Genomic DNA, 19,361 nt, shown 5'->3' with positions numbered 1-19,361 from the left:
GGAGGCTGGGAGGGAGGCCAGGAGATGGAAGTCGAGAGATGGAGGCTGGGAGGCCAGGAGATGGAGGCTGGGAGGGAGGCCAGGAGATGGAAGTCGAGAGATGGAGGCTGGGGTCGCTAGATGGAGGGGCCAAGGGCAGGGAGACTGGGGGTCAGGTGTGAGAAGGCTGGAATGGGAGCAGGGGCAGGTTACAAAGCCAGACTGAGGTGAGGGGAGCCTGGTCAGATCTGCAGTCGAGTGGAGGCCAGTCTGGAGGCTTTCATCTCTGGCTTCTGTCTGTGTCTCAAGCACACCTCATGCTGTCTTTCAGCATTCATTTGTCAGTATGCCAGGGGCTGGTCTGGGCCAGAAGTGAGGCAGCCTCTCAGGCCAGCATCTCACTGTGTGTCATGTCCATGTGCACACAAACAAGGCAGCCCCAAGTCATTGCTAAGTAATTCCCAGGGGGAGAGACTGTTAACAGCTGGAGGCCCAGGAAATGCCTCGTTCGAAGTCGATGCCTGAGCTGTGCTCTGACAGAGAACTAGTGAGTGATCCTGTGAGGTAGAGGGGAGGAGAGAGGGCATTCTGGGCGTTGGGTACAGCCTGGGCAAATACGCCGAGGTGGGAGATGAGACAGATGTTATGTACTGGCAACCACAAATAGGCCAGTGTGACCAGAGCAGACTTTCTGGGAATGCTCTAGACCCACTGCTTACTTAATGAGGGTGGGTCAAGTCCCTGGGCCACGTTGGCATCTGGCCTTTTCCTCACTCATCCTGCTTTCTCTGGCATTTCTCCAGAGAAGATCGTCTTCACATTCTTCAGCCTGGCTGACCCCTGTGCAGCTAGGGCCGAGCTGCCGCTGTCCAGAGCCTCAGCTGATCAGAACATCTGGCCATGGGTTAACAGTCCTGGAGGAAGTGGCCTGCAGGGCCCCAGGGGCTCCGCTGTCCACACCAAGGGACGTTTGCTCCCAGAATACTACCTCACCCATTGCCGTGTCTCTTTGGGTTTTAGTTTTCTTTTCCATATACGTAGAATAATGTCCAAAAGATTGCACAGGAAACTCTTAAGTTCTGTGTATTCCTTTTGAAAACTCTCCTGTCTATGCTTCCTTCTGTTCTGTGCCTTCGTTTTAATGCCCCCCATTTTTGTGTCACTCTTGCTAAGCCCCCATCTTCTCCTTCCGATTAAAAACTGAAAGAGGGAGAGGAAGGAAGGAAGGAAGAAAAGGAGAGAAAGACCCTTGTCCAAAAGCGCTGAGCCTTGTCTGCTGAGCGTCCTGGTGTGCGCCATCATCTCCCCTAACAAAGCCTCCCGGCCGCCGTGTCTGAACACGGGTGTGTCGCTATGGCCCATGAGTCCCTTGGCAGCCACCAAGGAGATGGGGGACGCGCCTCCAGCAGCGGCCACTGCATTCGTCACAGGGAGGCCGCCGTCTTCGTCTGAACTCCTCTGCTCCTGCTCGCTTTGCTTTGCGTTGGTCCATGCCGTCCAGCATTCCTTTTATGGCAGAATCGTATCCCATTACATTCCCTTAGTACCCCGTGTTCTGCTGCTCCCCCACTGATGGGCAGCTGCCTCGATGCTCAGTGTGCTTTGCTTTTTTTATCAACTGCCTTCCTTCTTCAGGATTAGGAAGTTTGCTTGGGACCACCCTCCTCCGCAGTATTATATTCCCTTCCCTGCTTGTATCCCTGTTAAACTAGATGTATTTCTGCACCAAGGTGTGCGTTCACCTGTCCTTTGTCTGCTTCAGAAAAGAATAAGGTTCATCCGATGCCCACTCCTGCTTCCCCTCCTCCATGTTTGTGTCTTCTCCCCCACCCAGTTTCTCCCTCCTACTTTCTGCACTTTCTAGGTCCTTTTCCCTTTTCCTTCCTTTCTCTTTCTACCCTCAGAACAGAGTCAGTTCCCCTGCTCCAGGTCTTCTGTTTCACATTTAACTCCCTCAGTACCCTTGGAACATGTTAAGGTTCTGTTTCCTCTCCCCTTCCTAGAATATTAGCACAGCATCATCGCACTGCTCCTTCCAGCCATGTCCAAGGGAGCAAGCCTTGGGGAGATAGGGCCCAGTGATGAAGGCCCAGAAGAGAAAACTCCCTCCACCAGCCTCCTTGGGCTGTCAGGTGGTTCAGCATCAGAAACAGATTTTATCAGTAGAAATGACATTAACATTAGGGCAACTTGGTGGTGCGATGGAGAGAGCGCTGGGCTCGGACTCAGGAAGACCTGGATTCAAAGGTGGCCTCAGACATTCACTAGCTGTGAGACCTGGGCAAGTCACTTCACCCTGTCTGCCTCAGTTTCGTCATCAGTAAGATGAGCTGGAGAAGGAAATGGCAAAGCACTCTGATATTTTTGCCAAGAAAACCCTGCAATGAGCTCATGGAGACTTGGGCAGGACTGAACAACTGAACCACAATAAATCTGAGGGACTGTGGGTGGGACCTTCTATGTGCCCTGCTGCTGAAACCTTCCTGTGTAGAACGGGAGCTCCTCAAGGCCAGGGATGTCTCTGTGCTTCTGTTTGGATCTCCTTAGAGCTTAGGGTGGAGCTTGGTATGTGGCACGCTTAATCAGTGCTTTATTCATTCATTCAAGGCCACAACCCAATATCAGTGATACCAGATATGATACCAGATAAGCACAGAAGAGAGGTCCTGAACAGACTTTCTGTCTAGGAGGGAAGGTTCCATTCCCTCTTTCCTCTGTTTCTCATTGATTCCCAGTGGGGAGGATTCTCTTCCCACCTCCCCCTTCTCCCCCCCAAGGTGGGGCCCACTGAGCTCATTTGGGTCAGTCTCTGGTCATCCTCTTGAGGAGGGTCTGTGTGTGCATGCGTGTGTGTGTGTGTGTGGGTGCTTGTGTGTGCATGCATGTGGGGGGGTGCACTGTGTGTGCATGCATGTATGTGTGGTGCATGTGTGTGGGTATGCTCTGTGTATGTGTGTGCATGCATGCATGTGTGTGCAGGGGGTGAGGTCAGGGAAGGAGGAGCAGAGCAGGCCAGCCCATGGCAGTCGGTCACCTTCAGCGTCCTGCTGCCTTCCGCCGGCTCCTTTCAGGGCTCAGCCTCGCCTTCCTGGCAAGGAGTTAATTGTCCATCTCACTTCTTACTCATCGGATCTCATGAGCCGCTCTCCGCCCCCTCCCCAAGTCTGAACCCTGTATATTTAAAACCTGCTCACGAACATGGCGCGGGGCTGCTGCTCAGGGCGGGGTGCTTTTCCTCCCTGAGGGATGTGTCTTGAACTTTCAGCTGGTGCTTCCCTGTTCCCTCCACAGATATGCAGCCTCCCAGCATCCTCTGCTGCCGTTTGAGCCCCACCACGGCCACGAAGGGCTGTCCAGCGGCGACTCCTCCTCAGGCGGCCTGACCAGCCAGGAGAGCACCATGGAGAGGCAGAAGCCAGGTGAGACACCATGAGGGGCCTGGATCCCCCTCCCCCGCCCCCATTCCTCCCCCTCCTCCTCCCCCCAGCGTCAGGTCACTGCGTGTCCTGCAGGGGCTGACAGAGGACAGGGCACTCCGGCCAGCCCTGTTTGCCCCTCTCTTCTGTTAACAGCTGCTGTCAGGAGGAAGGAAGGAAGGGAGAGACAGAGAGTGAGAGGAAGAGAGAGAGAGAGACAGACAAACAGAGATGGAGAGGAGGAAGGGGGGAGGGGGGAGAGAGAGGAGGAGAGAGACAGAGACGGGGGGAGAGAGAGACAGAAAAAAGAGACAGAGGAGAAAGAGAGAGACAGAGAGAGAGAGGAGGGGAGGGGAGGAGAAGGAGGCAGGAAGGCCTCAGGTGAGTGAGATCGGGGTCGCCTCGGCTGCCCAGATTCCAGTCCCATGGGGCTGCTCCTGTCTCCCTATATCTTGTTGGATTCCTGAAGGAAGGCCCCAGCTCTGACGTCTTTGTTTTTGCCTCCTCACCGGCTGCTGGGAGCTGTCTGTGCTTGTCCCCCTCAGTGATCTAGGGCCCACAAGAGTTCTGGGCCTGGTTCTCTGCGAGGGGGCAGTGCTGCTTAGACTCTCCCTACCCCCTCCCCTTTTTGGCATCAAGTTTTGGCGAGTGAAAATAGAGACGGGCCGTTCATGGGCCACCGCAGCCCCAGCGATGAGGTCAGCAGGGCTGGTCTTGGGGGCTCCCTCGCCTCGCTGTTCAGTCCTTGCTCTTCTGCCCAGGGATCCCACCCCCTCCCCAGGACCCTGCCCACTCTTGTCTCAGCTGTTTGTACTTAACAAGGGTGCCTTTGAGACTGAACTGCTTCTACTGATCAGATTCAGATGCCTGATCGTATATTGTGCTTTACATCTTCCTCAGATAGAAACTGAGGCAGAGGAGAAGTGGCCCCACAGGCAGAGCTGAACCAGACCCCTGCTGCCCACCCCCAGCTTTCTGAGAAAGCCGAGAAACCCCTTTCTAGAGAAACGAGACTGGTCAGAAGGAGCCCAAAGGAAAGGGCCCTTGGCATGGACTAGCCACGTCCCTGCATGGTCAAGTGAGCGGAGGGGGTCCGGTCCCTCCTGCCCAGCCACTGGAGTCTTCCTTCACCCGTCCTCAAGCCCCCCAGGGCTGTGCCTGATCTCAGGTGTAGACCCTCCCCGTTAGTGTTCATGCAGCTGCAGGGACCTTCTCATCCATCCTGGCATTGGGGGCGGGGTCAAGGGTCACAGATGGAAAGTCAACCCTTTTGCTGTCATGGGCAGGCTGGGAAGGCCTAGGGACCCCTCCCAGAATCACGGTTTTTAATGCATAAAATAAAATTCATGGGCTTACAAAGGAAACCAAGCATAATGAAATACAGTTATGGAAAGGTTTTTCAGAGAAGTTCCCAGGCCAGGATGGACCGTCCATCCCCCACCCCCCCACACTGCACACTGGGAATCTTTCTAATCCAGCCCCCTCTCTGAAAGGTAAGGGAAGTGAGGGGCGCTGATAAGGACCAGCAGGGTCCCAGCCCAGGGCTCCACCTCCCTGGTCTGTGTTCTTCCCGTGCCCTCAGAGGCCCTTTCAGCACACCGGGGCTTTCCTCTGGCACTCCCCGTCTCCCAGGCGAGGCCAGGCCTGGTGTGCTCTGTCTGCCAGTGGCCCTCCCTCACCCTCCCAGACCAGCCAGTGTGGCTGAGGTCTGTCATCCGACTCCCACCCTGCCCCTGGGACAAGATAGCTGAAATCTCTGATTTAGTCATTGCTTCTCATTCGCCCATCGCATCAGGCAGGGCGGGCAGGGAGAGGGAGGTGGCTTCTGCTGCTCTGTGCGGCCAGGTCGCTGCCTCCAGGGCTCTGCCCAGCCTTCACCCCACTGACGCTGAGGGTGGGCATGCTTGTTGTTCCGGCCAGACCTGCCCCCAGCTGAGCCCCAAGAGGGCCTGGCAGCCTCCCAGGGTGGTTTGGGAGGGGGCTTGAAGAAGCCTCCAGGTCTCTGGGAAGCTCTCCATGCCGAGCCTCAGAAGTCAGAAGACCCAGGCTTGAGTCCCTGCACCTCCACACTTAGCTGTGTCCTGGCCAGTCTGAGCACAGTTTAACCATCTGTAAAATGGTGACAGTGACATTTGCAGTCCCCCTCTCGTCAGGTTGATGGGAAGAAAGGACTGTGCTGTGGGGAAGTGAGTAGGGATGGGTTTGGCAACGGCCCTGCCCCAGCCACCCATGGCTGTAGGTCAGGTCCGTGAGGGGCTGCTCTGAACCATCCTGATGGCGGCGTCCTTCCAGGCTGGAGGGCGAGCAGCCCGGCTGCTAATTGCATGGCGCTGTTTCTCAGTGTGAGGTGACGGAGCCTGGGAGGAGAAGGTCTGGCATTGCCCGGCATCGCCTCCTCCAGCGAGCTGCCCACCTGTGGCCCTGGCCCTTCCCTCGGCCGTATCCCTGCAGCAGATGAGGATGATTGAAGAGGCTTGTTTTGCTCCTGTCTCCCTTTCTTCCCCTAGCCCTGACAGGCAGGATGTCACGGCCCGGAGTCTCCTGGGGCAGAGACATCTGGCTTCATTTGTAGGGGCTTCCCCAGAGCGAGAGAGCCACAGAGCCCACAGCAGAGAAAACCTGTTCCTGTGTCCAGGGCCAGCCAAGCAAGGCAGCCTCGGGCCCAGGAAGTCCACGTGGAGGAAGCCTGTGGGGAAAGGGCCGTCCTCAGCCTGCTGGAGAGGGCAGTCAATGGCTCTGAGCCTTCGAGAGCATCACGTCCTTCCTCTGCCTGTTGATGGAGCACTTTGGAGAGGGCCCTGGGACCGAGGCAGCCACAAGCCTTGGGCCTGGCCGCAGTGAGGAGCAGGCCCGTCCCATTTGGAAAGCTGCAGAATTGGGGCACATTTGGCCCCAGAAGATGCCCACCAGGCCACACTTCTGTTCAGCCCTGCCTGGCATGAAAGGCCTTTGGGAGAACCAGGACACCCCTCACTCTGAAGCCTACCACCGGGTACCCTCTCTTGTTCACCTCCCTCCCATAAGCCCTCAGTGGAAGCTCAGCCTCACCTTCTCAGGCTGTCCTGTGTGCGTGGCTCGGCTGCCATCTTTGGAGGGTCTGAGCGCATCCATGCCCTCTGTGGAAGAGCAGGTCTGTATGTTAGTGAGGGCCAGAGTGATCAGAGGCCTGGGGCGACTGTGTCTGCTTGGGGAGGGGCTCGTCCTGGACCTGCCATCCTCCTCTCCGTAGCACATCTTCTCTCAGATCCTCCTTGAATAACAGTAAAACCACAGCAACAGTAATGGGCATCTTTGGATTTGCAAATAGGATCTCATCTGATCCTCACAACAACCTGGAAAGTGGGTGCTGGCTATCATCACCCCCATTTTACAGGAGGAAACTGAGGTTATCCCTCAAGAGTCAGACTCTAGAACTGTGGTCCCCAGGGTGGCCTTCAGGCACTTGTTATCCCCTCCCACATTCTGTGGCCCTGGCTGCAGGCCAGGAAGCCCAGCCTAGCTGCCCCTCAGGTGAGTCAGGTGTCTCCTGAGTTCACTGGGAGGATGGAAAGAGAGCTATATGCCCCCCCCATCCTCCCCACTTCCTTTGACCTCCTGTCCCATCACCTGAGGGAGGGTGGGGGAGTCCCGGTCTTTTCTCCCACTCGGATCACTGATCCTGGTGTGAGGCCGTGGTCGTCTTCTGGCCGGCAGTCACACTTAGACTTCATCCCCCCGTTCCTCGATGAGGGTGTTGCTTCCAAGAGCCGGGTAAATCGTCGGATGCAGACGTGCCTAAGGATCGATTTTCTCCTGTCTTAGGGACTCTGACTCCAACTTAGCCCCCTGCCCTTCCCACTCCTACCTCGCCTGCACTTTCCCTGGACTCAGTTTCTTATCTTTGCACCTGCTGCTCACGAAAGCTTCATTCAGCCGCAGCCGTCAAGCCAGAGTAGCCCTACTGTGCTCACTTTGGGCCTGGCCTGCTTCTGTTTAGTCCCACCTCCCAGACAAGCCACCACATAACCAGCGATGGGATGCCGTTTCGCTCTGTCTGCCATGCTGCTTCCTTCACCAGACGGGCATCCGTGTAACCAGCGATGGAATGGGCCTTTGCTCTGTCCACCGTGCTGCTCCCTTGACAAGGTCCCAACAGCCAAGCCCCTTGCGGACCAGGAGGCAGGTATCCCTGGTGCTGAACATCCCCATGTCCCTCCGGAACACTTCACGGCATTCCCAGGATGGCAAGTGCATTTACCTCCTGCGGCCTGGTATTCTCAGCAATCCCAAGAAGGCTTTGGCTCTGAGATTGGATAAGGGCCAGCATGCTGCCTGCTCAGGTACCTAACCAAGATGGAAGAGGGCAGAGAGCACTGAGCCCTGGGTTCCAGTGCTGCCTCTGAGACTTGAGGGCCAGCCATTAAAACTGCCATGAGCCTCAGTGTTGTCATGTGATCATGCTCGGCCTTGTTGCTACACTGAGTCGTTGTGTTGTCGGGTGGGAGCCGCCAAAGGCAGGGGCTCATCCACAGAGAGACCCCAGAGAGGGCCTGGAGAGGACACCCCCATCTGCATACCTTCCAGCCCTTCTCTCTACGATGGCATCCCAGCCTTGAAATAGGCAGGATTTGAAGTCCAGAAGACCTGGATTCAAGTCCCAGCCCTAATTTTTACTGGCTCCGGGCCTACGCTTCTTCCAAGCTCACGTGGGGTTAATAGGAGCATCTATTCCACAGGGTTGTGATGAGACCCATGAAGCAGTTTAAGCTTTAACGCTTTCGACCAGTACTGTCGTGTATAATACCAAACCAGGCTGGAACGAATGCCACGAAACTGGCTGCATCTCTGGCTGTCCAGAAGCCAGCGCGGGCTTCAGTTGTGAAAGCTAACCACTGCCAAGGGGAGCAAGGCACTGGCCAAGGACGGGAGACGCTGGGGGCTTCCTGTGAGGTCTGCTCCTTGTGAGATTCAGGACTGTTCTCGCTTAGGGATTTGTTGTGATTAGTAGGTCGTTTTCAGCCATGTCCAGCTCCTCATGGCCCCATTTGGGGTTTTCTTGGCAAAGATACTGGAGGGCTTTGCCGTTTTCTTCTCCTGCTTATTTTGCATATGAGGAAACTGAGACAAACAGGGTGAAGTGACTTGCCCGGGGTCACACAGCTAGGAAGTGTCTGAGGCTAGATTTGAACTCTGGTTCTCCTGACTCCAGGGCAAGCAGCGCACCTAGCTGCTTCTCTCTTATGGCTGGGTGGCAGCAAATCAGAGCTGGGGCTCGTTAGAACTAGGAGGGACCCCAGGCACCATAGCAATGAAAAAGAGCCCTGGGCTTGGAGTTGAGAACCTGAGTGCTCCTCCCCCTCTTTGCCTCCCTCCCCACCTCCCTTCTCTCTCCCCTCCTCCCTCCTCCTCCTCTCTCTCTCCTCCCTTTTCTCCCTCCCCCTCTTCTCTCCCTTCTTTCCTCCCCTCTTTCTCCTCCCTCTCCTTCCCCCCTTCCCCTCCTCCCCTGCCCCTCCTCTCTCCCTTCTTTCCTCCCCTCCTCTTTCTCTTCCCTCTCCCTCCTCTTCCTCTCTCCCTCCCCCCTTCCCCTCCTCCCCTCCCCCTCCTCTCTTTCCTCTTTCCTCCCCCTCTCTCTCCTCCCTCTCCCTCCCCCTTCCCTCCTCCCCTTCCCCCTCCTCTCTCCCTTCTTTCCTCCTCTCTCTCTCCTCCCTTTTCTCCCTCCCCCTCCTCTTTCTCTTCCCTCTCCTTCCCCACCTCCCTTCTCTCCCTCCTCCTCCTCTCTCCCTCCCCCTTCCCCTCCTCCCCTCCCCTCCTCTCTCCCCTCTTTCCTCCCCTCTCTCTCTCCTCCCTTTCCCTCCCCCTTCCCTCTTTCCTCCCTTCTCTTTCTCCTCCCTCTCCCTCACCCTCTTCCTCCCTTTTCTCTCTCTCTCTGTCCCTCTCCCCAAGCACACAGAGGCATTGTGTAAGCCCAGACAAGTCATTTGCTCTCTCAGTGCCCTAGGCAACTCTTAAGCTTCTGAGTAACCTTGAAGATTTAGCACTGAGCTCATTCCCTATAGCAGATAAAATCATAGGTCTGCTTAAAAAAAAAAGAATTCCTCTATCACCTTGGCTTAATGCTGCACCTTGTTTGAGTCTCTGCTTCCTCTGCTGTAAAAGGAGATGGTTGGGCCAGCTTGGGGCTCCCCCAGCCTCCAACCCCCATGCCCCATGCCTTTTCACATCCCTTCCTGCACTCCCTATTCAGTAGGAAAGGCCACATAAGTCAGCATTCATGGGTTTTATTTTCTTTAGTTGGGCAGAACTTTCTTTTACTCTTTTCTCTCCTGCTTCCTTAGAACGGCTCTGGATGGCTTGGGAGTGGAGGTGATGGTGGGACAAAAGATAGCTGTAAAAGTGGCTTTTTAAAAGGCGGCCAATTTCCTTTTTTCTCTTGGGGCTTTTCTTCTGTGTTTTCTTTCATGACATGGCTAACATGGACATGTTTTATGTGGCTGCACATGTGTAACCTATAGCAGATTGCTTTGCCTTCTCAGTGGAGGGAGGGCAGGAAGGGAGGGAGAGAATTTGGAACTCAGTTGTTTTTGTAAGTAATTTGGGGGAAAATAAAATACTAAATTTTGAAAGTCAGTAAATTCTAGAGTTTACAATGTATGTGCACGTAAGCCAAGGTTGATTCAGAAGGAGGAGGGTAATTGGTCACATGGTCCCTGCATCCCCTTGGAGTGCTGACTGTCCTGTCCTGTGTTTCTCTCCTTCCTGGGAGTCTGCCCAGGGCAGGTGAGGGACAGTGTCTCAGTTTTCCCTCTGATGTGCCCAGAGCGGAGCAGCCGAGATGAGGACAGATGGGAGGGGATCGAGGACAGGCAGCCGTTGGGGGCAGGTGCCAGGGCGCCATGCCCCAGTAACCCCTAACCCTAGGCTCTTCTTCTTCCCTGCAGAGCCCCTGTGGCACGTGCCATCCCAGTCCCGCCTTTCGGCCATGGGTGCAAACACCGGGAGCAGACACGTCAGCAGACAGGATGTGGCAGGCAAAGATTCCCCCAACAGGCATTCCAGAGTGAGTCAGCATGGCCCCTCCCTCCCTCTCCCCCTGCTGTAGGTGGGTGGGGTCGCCTGCACGTCCACCCAGAGGGGTGGCCACACACCTGGCTGGGGTCCCAAAGCTCTCTCCCCTTGGGGGACACTGTTGTTTTGTGGGGGGGGGTGTACGCCTACATGTGCACTGACACCCCCCTCTCCCTATATTGAGAGGTGTGAAGAGTACCAGCTCTGCAGTCAGAGGGCCTGAGTTCACATCTTACCTCTGCTGGGTGACCTTTGGCACAAGTCCCTTTGCCTCCTCTCTCAGCCTCGGTTTCCTCATCTGTAAAATGAAAGGGTTGAGCTGGATGGCCTCAGGGGGTTCCCTTCTAGCTCCAGATCTGAGATTCCTCCAGGTGTCCAAGGGCAGTTCTTTTTGGAGAGGGCGGGCTTTGGGTGAACTTTGAAGTCTTTTCAGTAGTCCTCTGGTTCTACCAAAGTGCAGGCCTCTTTCAGTTTCTGAGATAGACCCATATCCAGGAGCCCTGCGCCCCATGAGCCTTGGGTCCTTCTCCCCCAGACAGGGGACCTGGCAGCCAAGAAGTCTGGAGGCCTGGTCCAGTGGGCAGCATTTCGGGCTGGGGTCCTGGAGCTCTTGTGGACTGGCTGTGTGACATTGGGTGAGGCTCAGAGCCCCCGAGAGCAGTGGTGCAGGGTCCCACAAGGGCACCTTCCACAGCTCCTAGGACTGAGGGTGCTCAGTGGCTGCTCATCGATCCAAGCCGTGTTCTGGCTAGGCCTCCGGGAGGTCGGGGAGAGCTCCTCCGGCCAGCGGATGGGTCATTGGAAGGAGGGCCGCAGGAGGAGCGGTCAGGGGTGAAAGGACTTGGGCCATCTTGTCCTGTCCGGCCTGGGCTGCTTGCATTCCCAGAAGGGTTTGTAATTACAATGGCCAAGTGGCCCAAGTTTTAGAAACAAGTCTCCTTGGGGTGCAGTGGAGAAATACTGAGGGGGTGGGGGGCCTCACAGGGAGAAAATTAAGTGAACATTTAAAAAAAAAAACACCAACAACCTTTTGAATAAAAAAGCATTCTCAAGGTGGCAGACCTGGGTTCTAGTCCCAGCTGTCTGTGTGACCTTGGACATGTCTCTACCCTCTCTCTACCTCAGTTTCCTCCTCTTTAGAAAAGAACTGATGCTCCCAGCCCGAGATGCCGGCTGGGTGAGGGCACTGGAGAGGGCAGAGGGGATACAAACATGTATTGGAAGCCTCTTGTAACAGTCAAGAACCCATTGCTCATTGGGGAACACTGAGGTGTCCTTAGCATCCTACGATCTTGGCTTGAAAAAAGCTGCCGTTTATGTGTGGGGTTTCACCTCCTCTTCCAGGGGAAGCAGTAGACCCTGTAACGGGGCGGCGACCCCCCTCGCCACAAGCACTGTCATGTTTGGGCTTCATCCTGGGATGCAAGCAGGCCCGGGTTCGTCATCACATTTTACACATGAGGAAACATGCTGCCGCAGACCTCAGTTGGGTGGTGGGCAACCGCTCTCCAGCCAGGATGGAGCTTCCCTGCGTCCCCCTCGGGTCTGGGAAAAGTCCCATCCCCAGTGCGCATTAGAGATGCTTACTTCTTTTCCCAAGTCCTGGGGGGGCGGGGCAGGCAGAGGGGAGCCTCGGGCCTGGGCTTGGGGTCTCTGAGAGCAGGGGATGAAAGGAGAGGGGATTGTTCCCCGGTTTGCAGAGCAAGGGCCAGGGGCACAGGGCCATCTGGGCCCAGGTTAACTCTGGTCTGGGGAGTCACCCGGAGAGGATGGGCAGCCTCGGCTGGCTTTAGGAATAAAAGCAAAGACTGAGAGGCTCCGTGTCAGGACAGCGGTCTTGGGCTGTTCCCCCGTGAGGAGCCAGAGCTTCCCAAGGATGCCTCTCATGGGGCTTGCCGTCAGGAGTCTCCACGTGAAATGTCCGTGCAGACACCGCAGGGGCTGGCTGGTTGGCCATCCCTCCCAGACACAACCCAGCACCAGAGCCCTCGAAGGCTGGCCGATCCGCTACCTGGGGTGTCTCATTCGGTCCTCACTGTGAGATAGCAAGCACTTATTAAGCACCTGCTGCATGCCAGGCATTGTGCTGACCACTGGGAATGCAAAGAAAGGCACAGAAGCTGCCCCGCCCTCACCAGGCTCAAGCTCGCAGACAGAGCCTGCAGGCAGCTAGGTACAGACTAGGGATTCGGGATGGAGGTGAGCTGTGGGGGCTTCCTGCAGCCGGTGGGACTCGAGCTGAAGCTGAAGGAATCTGGGAGGTGGCAGTCAGGAGGACGAGCAATCCAGGCCTGAGCACGGCCGCTGACAACGCACAGGGCTTGTGTTTGCAGACCAGCAAGATGGCGGGCGTCAGTGGAGCAAAGGGCATATGGAAGAGAAAGAGGCATGAGAAGGTGGAAAGGAAGCTGGGCAGATTGTGAAGGGCTTTGAATGCCAAACACATGATATTACATTTGATTCTAGAGGCAGTGAGGGGGTGACGTAGGCTTGTACTTTAGGAAGGTCCATTTGATGGCCGAGTGGAGGGTGGGCTAGGGAGAGATGTGGCCGGCACACCCACCGGCAGCTGAGTGATGCGGGGCGGCCCCAGGGTGGGGCAGTGTCAGAGCAGAGGAGGGGGCAGATGGGGGAGAGGCTGCGGAGACAACAGAGCCAGGCCTTGGTAACAGCTTGGATATGGGGGGAGGGAGAGATACGGAAGGACTGGGAGGAGGGCTGCCCTCTCCAGTAAGAGGGAAGAGGATGAGCTCTGTTTTGGACATAGCGAGTTCAAAGTGTCTATTGGACATCCAGTCTGAGACGTGTGAAAGGCACAGGGAGATTCGAGACAGTGGGTGGTATTCTGGTTCAGCTGTTTTTCAGTCATGCCCGACTCTCCATGACCCATTTGGGGTTTTCTTGGCAGAGATCCTGGAGTGGTTTGCCATTTCCTTCTCCAGCTCATTTTACAGATGAGGAAACTGAGGCAAACAGGGTTGAAGTGACTTGCCCAGGGTCACACAGCTAGGAAGTGTCTGAGGCTTGGGAAGATGAGCCCCCAGGCCTGGTGCTCTATGCCCTGTGGTGCCACCTAGCAACCCCATTGGCAGGAGGTTAGGGCCAGATAATTAGATTTGAGAATTATCATCATAGAAATGATTAAATTGATGGGAGCCTATGAGATCATCCAGTGACGTGGCCCAGAGGGAGAAGAGAAGAGGGCCCAGGACAGAACACTGGGGGTCACCTAGGGTCAGAGGGCGTGATCTGGAGGAGGAGGAGATTGACAAGGAGGGGTCAGAGAGGCAGGAGGAAAACTGGGAGGGGGGAGGCGGGCGGGGAGCACTGAGAACCTAGAGAAAAGAGAGGCGTCCTCAGAGCCCGCAGCTGCAGAGAGATCGGGGGGATGGGGACTGAGGAAAGGCCGCTGACTGGGACCACTAAGGGGTAATGGGCCAGTTTGGAGAGAGCGGTGTCGGGGAGGTGATGAGGACCCTGGAGAGTCTGTCCACGTGGGAGAGGAGGGAGGGGGCATCAGCAGAGGCAGAGCCAGAGGATGACGGCCAGCTGTGGGGAGCGGCCGCCAGGAATTGTGCAGGGTGGTTTTGCTCCATTTTATGGTGGAGGAGACTGAGATCATCTGATACAGATTAAGTGACTTGCATGTTGTCTTTAAAATAGCCTAAGAAGCCACGCTGCAGCCTCGTGCTGCGCAGAGCAGACACGTGCAGGGCAGGGGGTGGGGGGCACTCCCAAGGGTCCTGTTTGTGCCATTTTGGGTCCTGGGCCAGCGGCAGTAGCTCGCACACAGGTCACCCTCCACATACGAGTAAGTCCGTGAGGCCGTCTCATGTACAGATGAGGAAACTGAGGTGTCAGAGCCAGGTAGTATAAGCAGGACTCTTACAGAAGAGGAGGACTGTGAGAGAGGTGAGTTCCCCTGGCCCTGCTTACACAGCCGGCACCTGGGCTGCGGCCCTCCTGGCTCACGGGGGGCCTCCAGGGCCCCGCCCACTGTCTGTTTGGGGTTTGTTCTGTGCAGAGTGATGTGTGTGTGCAGGCGCGCTGTCTTTGCTGAAAGAATGGGAGCATCCTGCATGCGCCTGGCCTGTGCCGGGCACCCGGGCGGCTGTACTCAGTGACCCTCTGTCGTGTCTCCAGGGCGAGCCTCAATACTCAAGCCATTCCAGTAGCAACACGCTGTCCAGCAACGCGTCCAGCAGCCACAGCGACGAGCACTGGTTTGACAGCCTGGACGCCCTGGAGGCCGAGCAGGACCCCCTCTCCAAGGGTGGCTCCAGTGACAGCGGCATTGAGACCACCGTCTGCACCGCCAGCCCTGGCGGCCTGCCGCGGCCGCCCAAGCTGCAGAAGCCCACTCACGGGGGTCACGGGGACAAGAGCCTCTACCACTCGGACAGGCGTCGAGAGACCCTGCCTGGCGGTGGCCAGGGCAAAGGCTACCGGCCCAAACTGTGCTCAGCGAGTTCAAGCAGCCCCTCAGGACCCGTGGGCCCCGGGAACAGCCATGACCTGCTGAAGCAGCCCAGGTATGGGCCGGGCCGGGGCAGGGCTGGGATCCGGGCAACCGGGCTTAGAGGTGGTCCTGTTGTTATGGGTTTGGACTCACTGGCCCAGAAAGACCTTCAGGCCAGGTCATGGGACTGTCCCCTTGCCTCCTTCCTGCCCATCCTCCCCAGGAAAGGACCCTGCTATTCCAGGCCAGGCAGCACCTGTGGGGCACCTCTGGGGGCTCACGTCCCAGCCTGGAAAAAGGCCCTGCCCTGGCTCTTCCCACATGGGGGTGGGAGCCAGTGGAGGGCGAGAAGAGATGCACATTGAAGGGAATGGTTTGGGGAGGGTCTGAGACCCGCACCCCTGTCCCAGCCAAGGGCGGCTCTCACTCACGGGCTTCCTAAGACCCCTGTGTTGGAGTTCTGCCCGGTGTCTGACATGGCTCCATGGGAAGGGATAGCCCCCTGATAGCCCCCTGACTGTCCCCCACCACCACTCCCCCTCCCTGGTCCCAAGGCTTCCCCCTGCTGCTGTGGGCAGGTGAGCTGGAGACCAGGTAGCTGAGCCAGAGATGTGGCATATGCACCACCTAGTGGTGGGAACCTGTCAGTGCCAGCCGAGCTAGTGCCAGCCAGGCTAATTCCAGCTGGGCTGTGGTTTGGTTCTGGGCCGCTGCAGCCCTAAAACCTGGCCGCGAGCCCAGGGCTGCCCATCAGACCAGGCTTTCTGGAGTACTTACTGTGTGACCCTGGGCCGGGGAAGGGGGTGGGAGACAGGGAGAAGGCAACAGCACCCCCATCCCCAAGGCCTGCCCACCTCCCCGTCCCTGCACAGGCGAGCTGCTTTGACCTGGGCCAGCCGGGGCCTGCCCTCTCTAGTCTGGCCTTTGGGTGGATGGCCCAGGAGGGCCCTTCACGCCTGGCTGGGCAGGCAGGACACCCTGCTGAAGGACGTTGTGGAGTGCTAAGCCAGAAGAAATCCAGCCTGCCACCATCAGAGTCCGCTCGTCAGGGGTCCGGAGAAACAGGCGCGAAGCCAGATCCTTGGAGGAAGTTTGCGAAGTGAAGGAATGGAAGGAGAGTAGCCAGTCACAGGAGCTGGCTTTTCCTTCGTATTGCCAGAGCGCGGTAGGAATTACAAAGCCCTTTACAGATATCGTCTCATCTGGTTCTGGCAGCAGCCCTGGGAAGTAGGTATTGTTATTATCCCCACTTGACTGATGAGAAAACTGAGACAGACAGGGGAAATGACTTGCCCTGTGTCCCACTTCTGGTGTCAAAGGCTGGATTTGAACTCATTCTTTCGGACTCCAGGCCCAGCACTCTCTCCAGTGCACTATCTGTCACGGCCGCCTCCAAGCTCTACCATCCTGTGTCCTTTCCAAGCAGGGGATTGATGGTCATCTTGTCCCCTCTTAGCCAGACTCCTGCCGAAGCCCCCGACTGCCGGCGCTGCTCCTGTGCTCCCCCCACCAGTCCTCCGCCCCCAGCGGCTAAAACACTTCCTGGGACTCTGGTCTGAGCCGGCCTTGCTCCGCCCCCCACCTCCAGGGGCTCCCTCTCGCCTCTGGGCCACCTGGTGCGTCAGGCCCGCCGCAGCCTGCTGGCAGCCTGCCGGCAGCCTGCCGTTCCAGCTTCATTTCATACGGTTCCCATCACGTCCTCCTCAGCTCCCTCCAGCCTCTGGGTGTTTGCCCAGGCCATCCTCCCAGAGCCTGCTCAGGCACCACTTCAGCCCCGCAGCCTGCCTCACTTCCCTCCCCAGCAGAAGTGTCTCTCTCCTGCCGGCAGCATCTCTGGCACACTTTGGCCCATCACCTTCTGCTCGTGGCATCCTTGGACCTACGGCCACGCTTTGGTGTGAGAGGCAGGTTGGTATTTAGCCCAGCCACATCGTGGACAGCTAACGAGCTGGCCGTGTCATCGGCCTCCTTTCCCCATCTCACAAAGGTGCCTGAATTCTCCAAGGCCTTAGACTGTTTTTGAGCGCAGCAGTGCCGAGGCTGCCTCGCTGCCTTGGAGGTCCGTGGACCCACCTCTGCAGCGGCCTTGGTGGCCAGCCGTCCCAGGACGGAGCTCCCCACACTGACCGAGGCTCCACCCTTGCCCACTGCTGCCAGGGCTCCATCCTGTTGGCCTGGCCTCGCTGTCCCCACGATCTCCACCTCACCACGAGACGACCTCGGAGCAGGTCAGTGCAGGCTCAGCTATGAGCTGTGTCCAGGGATGTCAGGGCTGCTGGTGGAGCTCAGGGCCGCTGGGGCCCAGGAGATGAGCGTCGTGGCCAGTCAGGGCTCCGGCAGCAGGTATGGATTGAGCCATTGGAGCTTGGCCCTGGGAAAGAGGCCAAGAGTGGGCAGAAGCATTGACCCGCCTCCGGGTCCTCCAGAGTGGTGGTTTTGTGCCTCTGCTTGGGGGTCCAGGATTCATCTCCTCCCAGGATGCTCTCACAGCCCGAGGGGCACAAGTTCTCCTTCTCAGTAGCAAGGCCCTGATGCTCGGGGCCCCTTCTCATTTGGAGCTTTGCTGGGCAGCTTCCTTCCAGCATGGCAAGGACCCCAGACTCCAAAAGCTGGGCAGCAGAGGGTGAGCCCTGGCACAGGCTCCCCAGCCTGACCAAGGCCACGAGGCTGACCCACATCTGCCGCACCCATACGTCAATCAGGAGCGCGCCTCCTAGGATCAGCGCCCACGCTGGTGAAGCCATCTGAGGGCCAGAAGGCTTGGGAAACCTGTCACTGTGAGCTAGAAAGAGAGGCTTAGGGTATAGATCAGAGTAAGGACTGGCAGCAGCGCAGGCTGAGGGTACTGTGCCAGCTGACCCTGTCTCTCGCTGAGGCCCTGCTGTGTCTCTGCCATCTGGACAGCGCAGCCTTCCTGCGGGCTTTGGGCTCCTCTCCTGCCAACCCTGCACTGCTGGGGAGGCCACGTGGCTACGAGCCATGGACCACTGCGCTCTAAGAAGGATAAAGGTTACAGGTGTCCCCCCAGACGTCAGTGGAAGGCCCTGGTGGTAGAAGGCAGACCTGTGTCGCACCTCACCCAGGAAGACGCTTATTGAGGAGAAGCACAAGAGATAGTGTAGAAAATCCCTTGGCAAGAGGGAGGGACAGCCGTGTTGGTTCCCTAGACAAGGACCATGCTGAGGTGGGGACCTGCCATGGTCGGCATCCCAGCGTACACCACCCGGAGCAATGGGATGTCTGTCTGGAAGTGGACCTCTCCCAGACAGCGTCCCATGGTCCTGATCATGTTCTGTAGACACCCAGAATCCTGTACCCACAGCTTGGGCCCCACGGACTTCAGGGCCCCGGTGAGCTCCTCCGCTAGGGGTCATCTGAGCCCGTGGCTCCTCCGCCACGCATCCGGCCCCCCGGGCACCGGCGTGGGGTGTTAGTAAGAATGAATGATCCACACCACCACGTGGGAGGGAGTCCTCAAGGATCTGTGGATTTCTCAGTGGCGGGAACCATTTTTCAACTTTGATTAGAAAACAGAACCACGTGTTTATTTTGCATAGGTCGGCTGCTTTCAGGTCAGGTGAGCTGGGGCTTTGCGTAGTGCAGAGAAAGGACATGAGTGCAGAGTCCCACAAAGGCAGACGATGAAGGGGCTGGGCACTTTCCTGCTGGACGACGCCCTTCCCCACTCCCAGAGGCGTCAGGCTGGTTTGGAGCCCGTCAGCTCAGGGCTGACACCCACCTGCCATCCTCCGGTGTGTCCATGAGCCCGTGGTCTAGCCCAGGAGGCCTGGCTGCTGTCGGTATCACCTATGCTCACTGCCCAGAAAATTGAGAGTGTTTGGGGCTTCAAGGCGTGGGATGAGAGAAATAGGAGTCCCCACCCCCTCAGCCCTGGCCCACACGTGAGAAGGAGCCCAGGACCAGTCTCTAAGCCCCACTACCCAAACAGCAGCTCAGATGACATAAGGGAGAGATGGAGGTTTGGCGTCAGAAGACCTGGGCTCTGGCCCCTGTGTGATCTGTCTTGAACCCTTCCTTAAATCCTCGCTAACGCCAGTGGGCTGGGCCAGAGCTGGGAGGAGAGGCCAGAGAGATGAGGGGACTTGGGGAATAAACATTAACAAGCGTTCACGTAGGTTGTCACAACTTGAGGAGGATGGTGCTATGATCATCCCCATGAAGAAACAGAGGTGAGGTGACATGCCCAGGGTCACACAGCTAATGAGTGTGGGGGGCAAGGTTCGAACTCAGGCCTTCTGGAGGCTGGGCCCACTGTGCCGCCCAGGTGAATGGGTAGATCCTGAAGTTTCCCTCTGGCCCTCCTGGGCTAAGTGGAAGGGAGCAGGTGCCGCTGAGGGGGAGACAGCCCCTAGGAGAAGGGAGCCCTCGGGAAGCTCAGGCACCTGTGGGCAGAGAGGAGGGGCAGGGCGTGGGCTCGGTTTTCCTGGGAATGCCACTCTCTG

At 57.5% G+C, this 19,361-nt stretch overlaps 1 protein-coding gene across 11 annotated transcripts in view; it reads left to right on the top strand.

Annotated features, from left to right (window-relative positions):
• SIPA1L3 (signal induced proliferation associated 1 like 3) overlaps positions 1 to 19,361 on the top strand; it is a 161,039-nt gene that overhangs the window by 120,413 nt on the left and 21,265 nt on the right. For all 11 annotated transcript variants that reach the window (XM_078145812.1, XM_020978877.2, XM_078145806.1 and 8 more), the window contains 3 exons: positions 3,271 to 3,398; positions 10,313 to 10,431; positions 14,583 to 14,971. In XM_078145812.1, coding sequence (XP_078001938.1) covers positions 3,271 to 3,398; positions 10,313 to 10,431; positions 14,583 to 14,971 — 636 coding nt within the window. The remainder of the gene's footprint in view (positions 1 to 3,270; positions 3,399 to 10,312; positions 10,432 to 14,582; positions 14,972 to 19,361) is intronic.

This window comes from Phascolarctos cinereus, unplaced genomic scaffold (assembly GCF_003287225.1).
Source record: "Phascolarctos cinereus isolate Bilbo 61053 unplaced genomic scaffold, phaCin_HiC Scaffold_726;HRSCAF=1367, whole genome shotgun sequence".
Classification (NCBI taxonomy): domain Eukaryota; kingdom Metazoa; phylum Chordata; class Mammalia; order Diprotodontia; family Phascolarctidae; genus Phascolarctos; species Phascolarctos cinereus.
The sequence above is the reverse complement of the archived record's forward strand: the minus strand, read 5'-3'. Positions and strand labels throughout refer to the sequence as shown.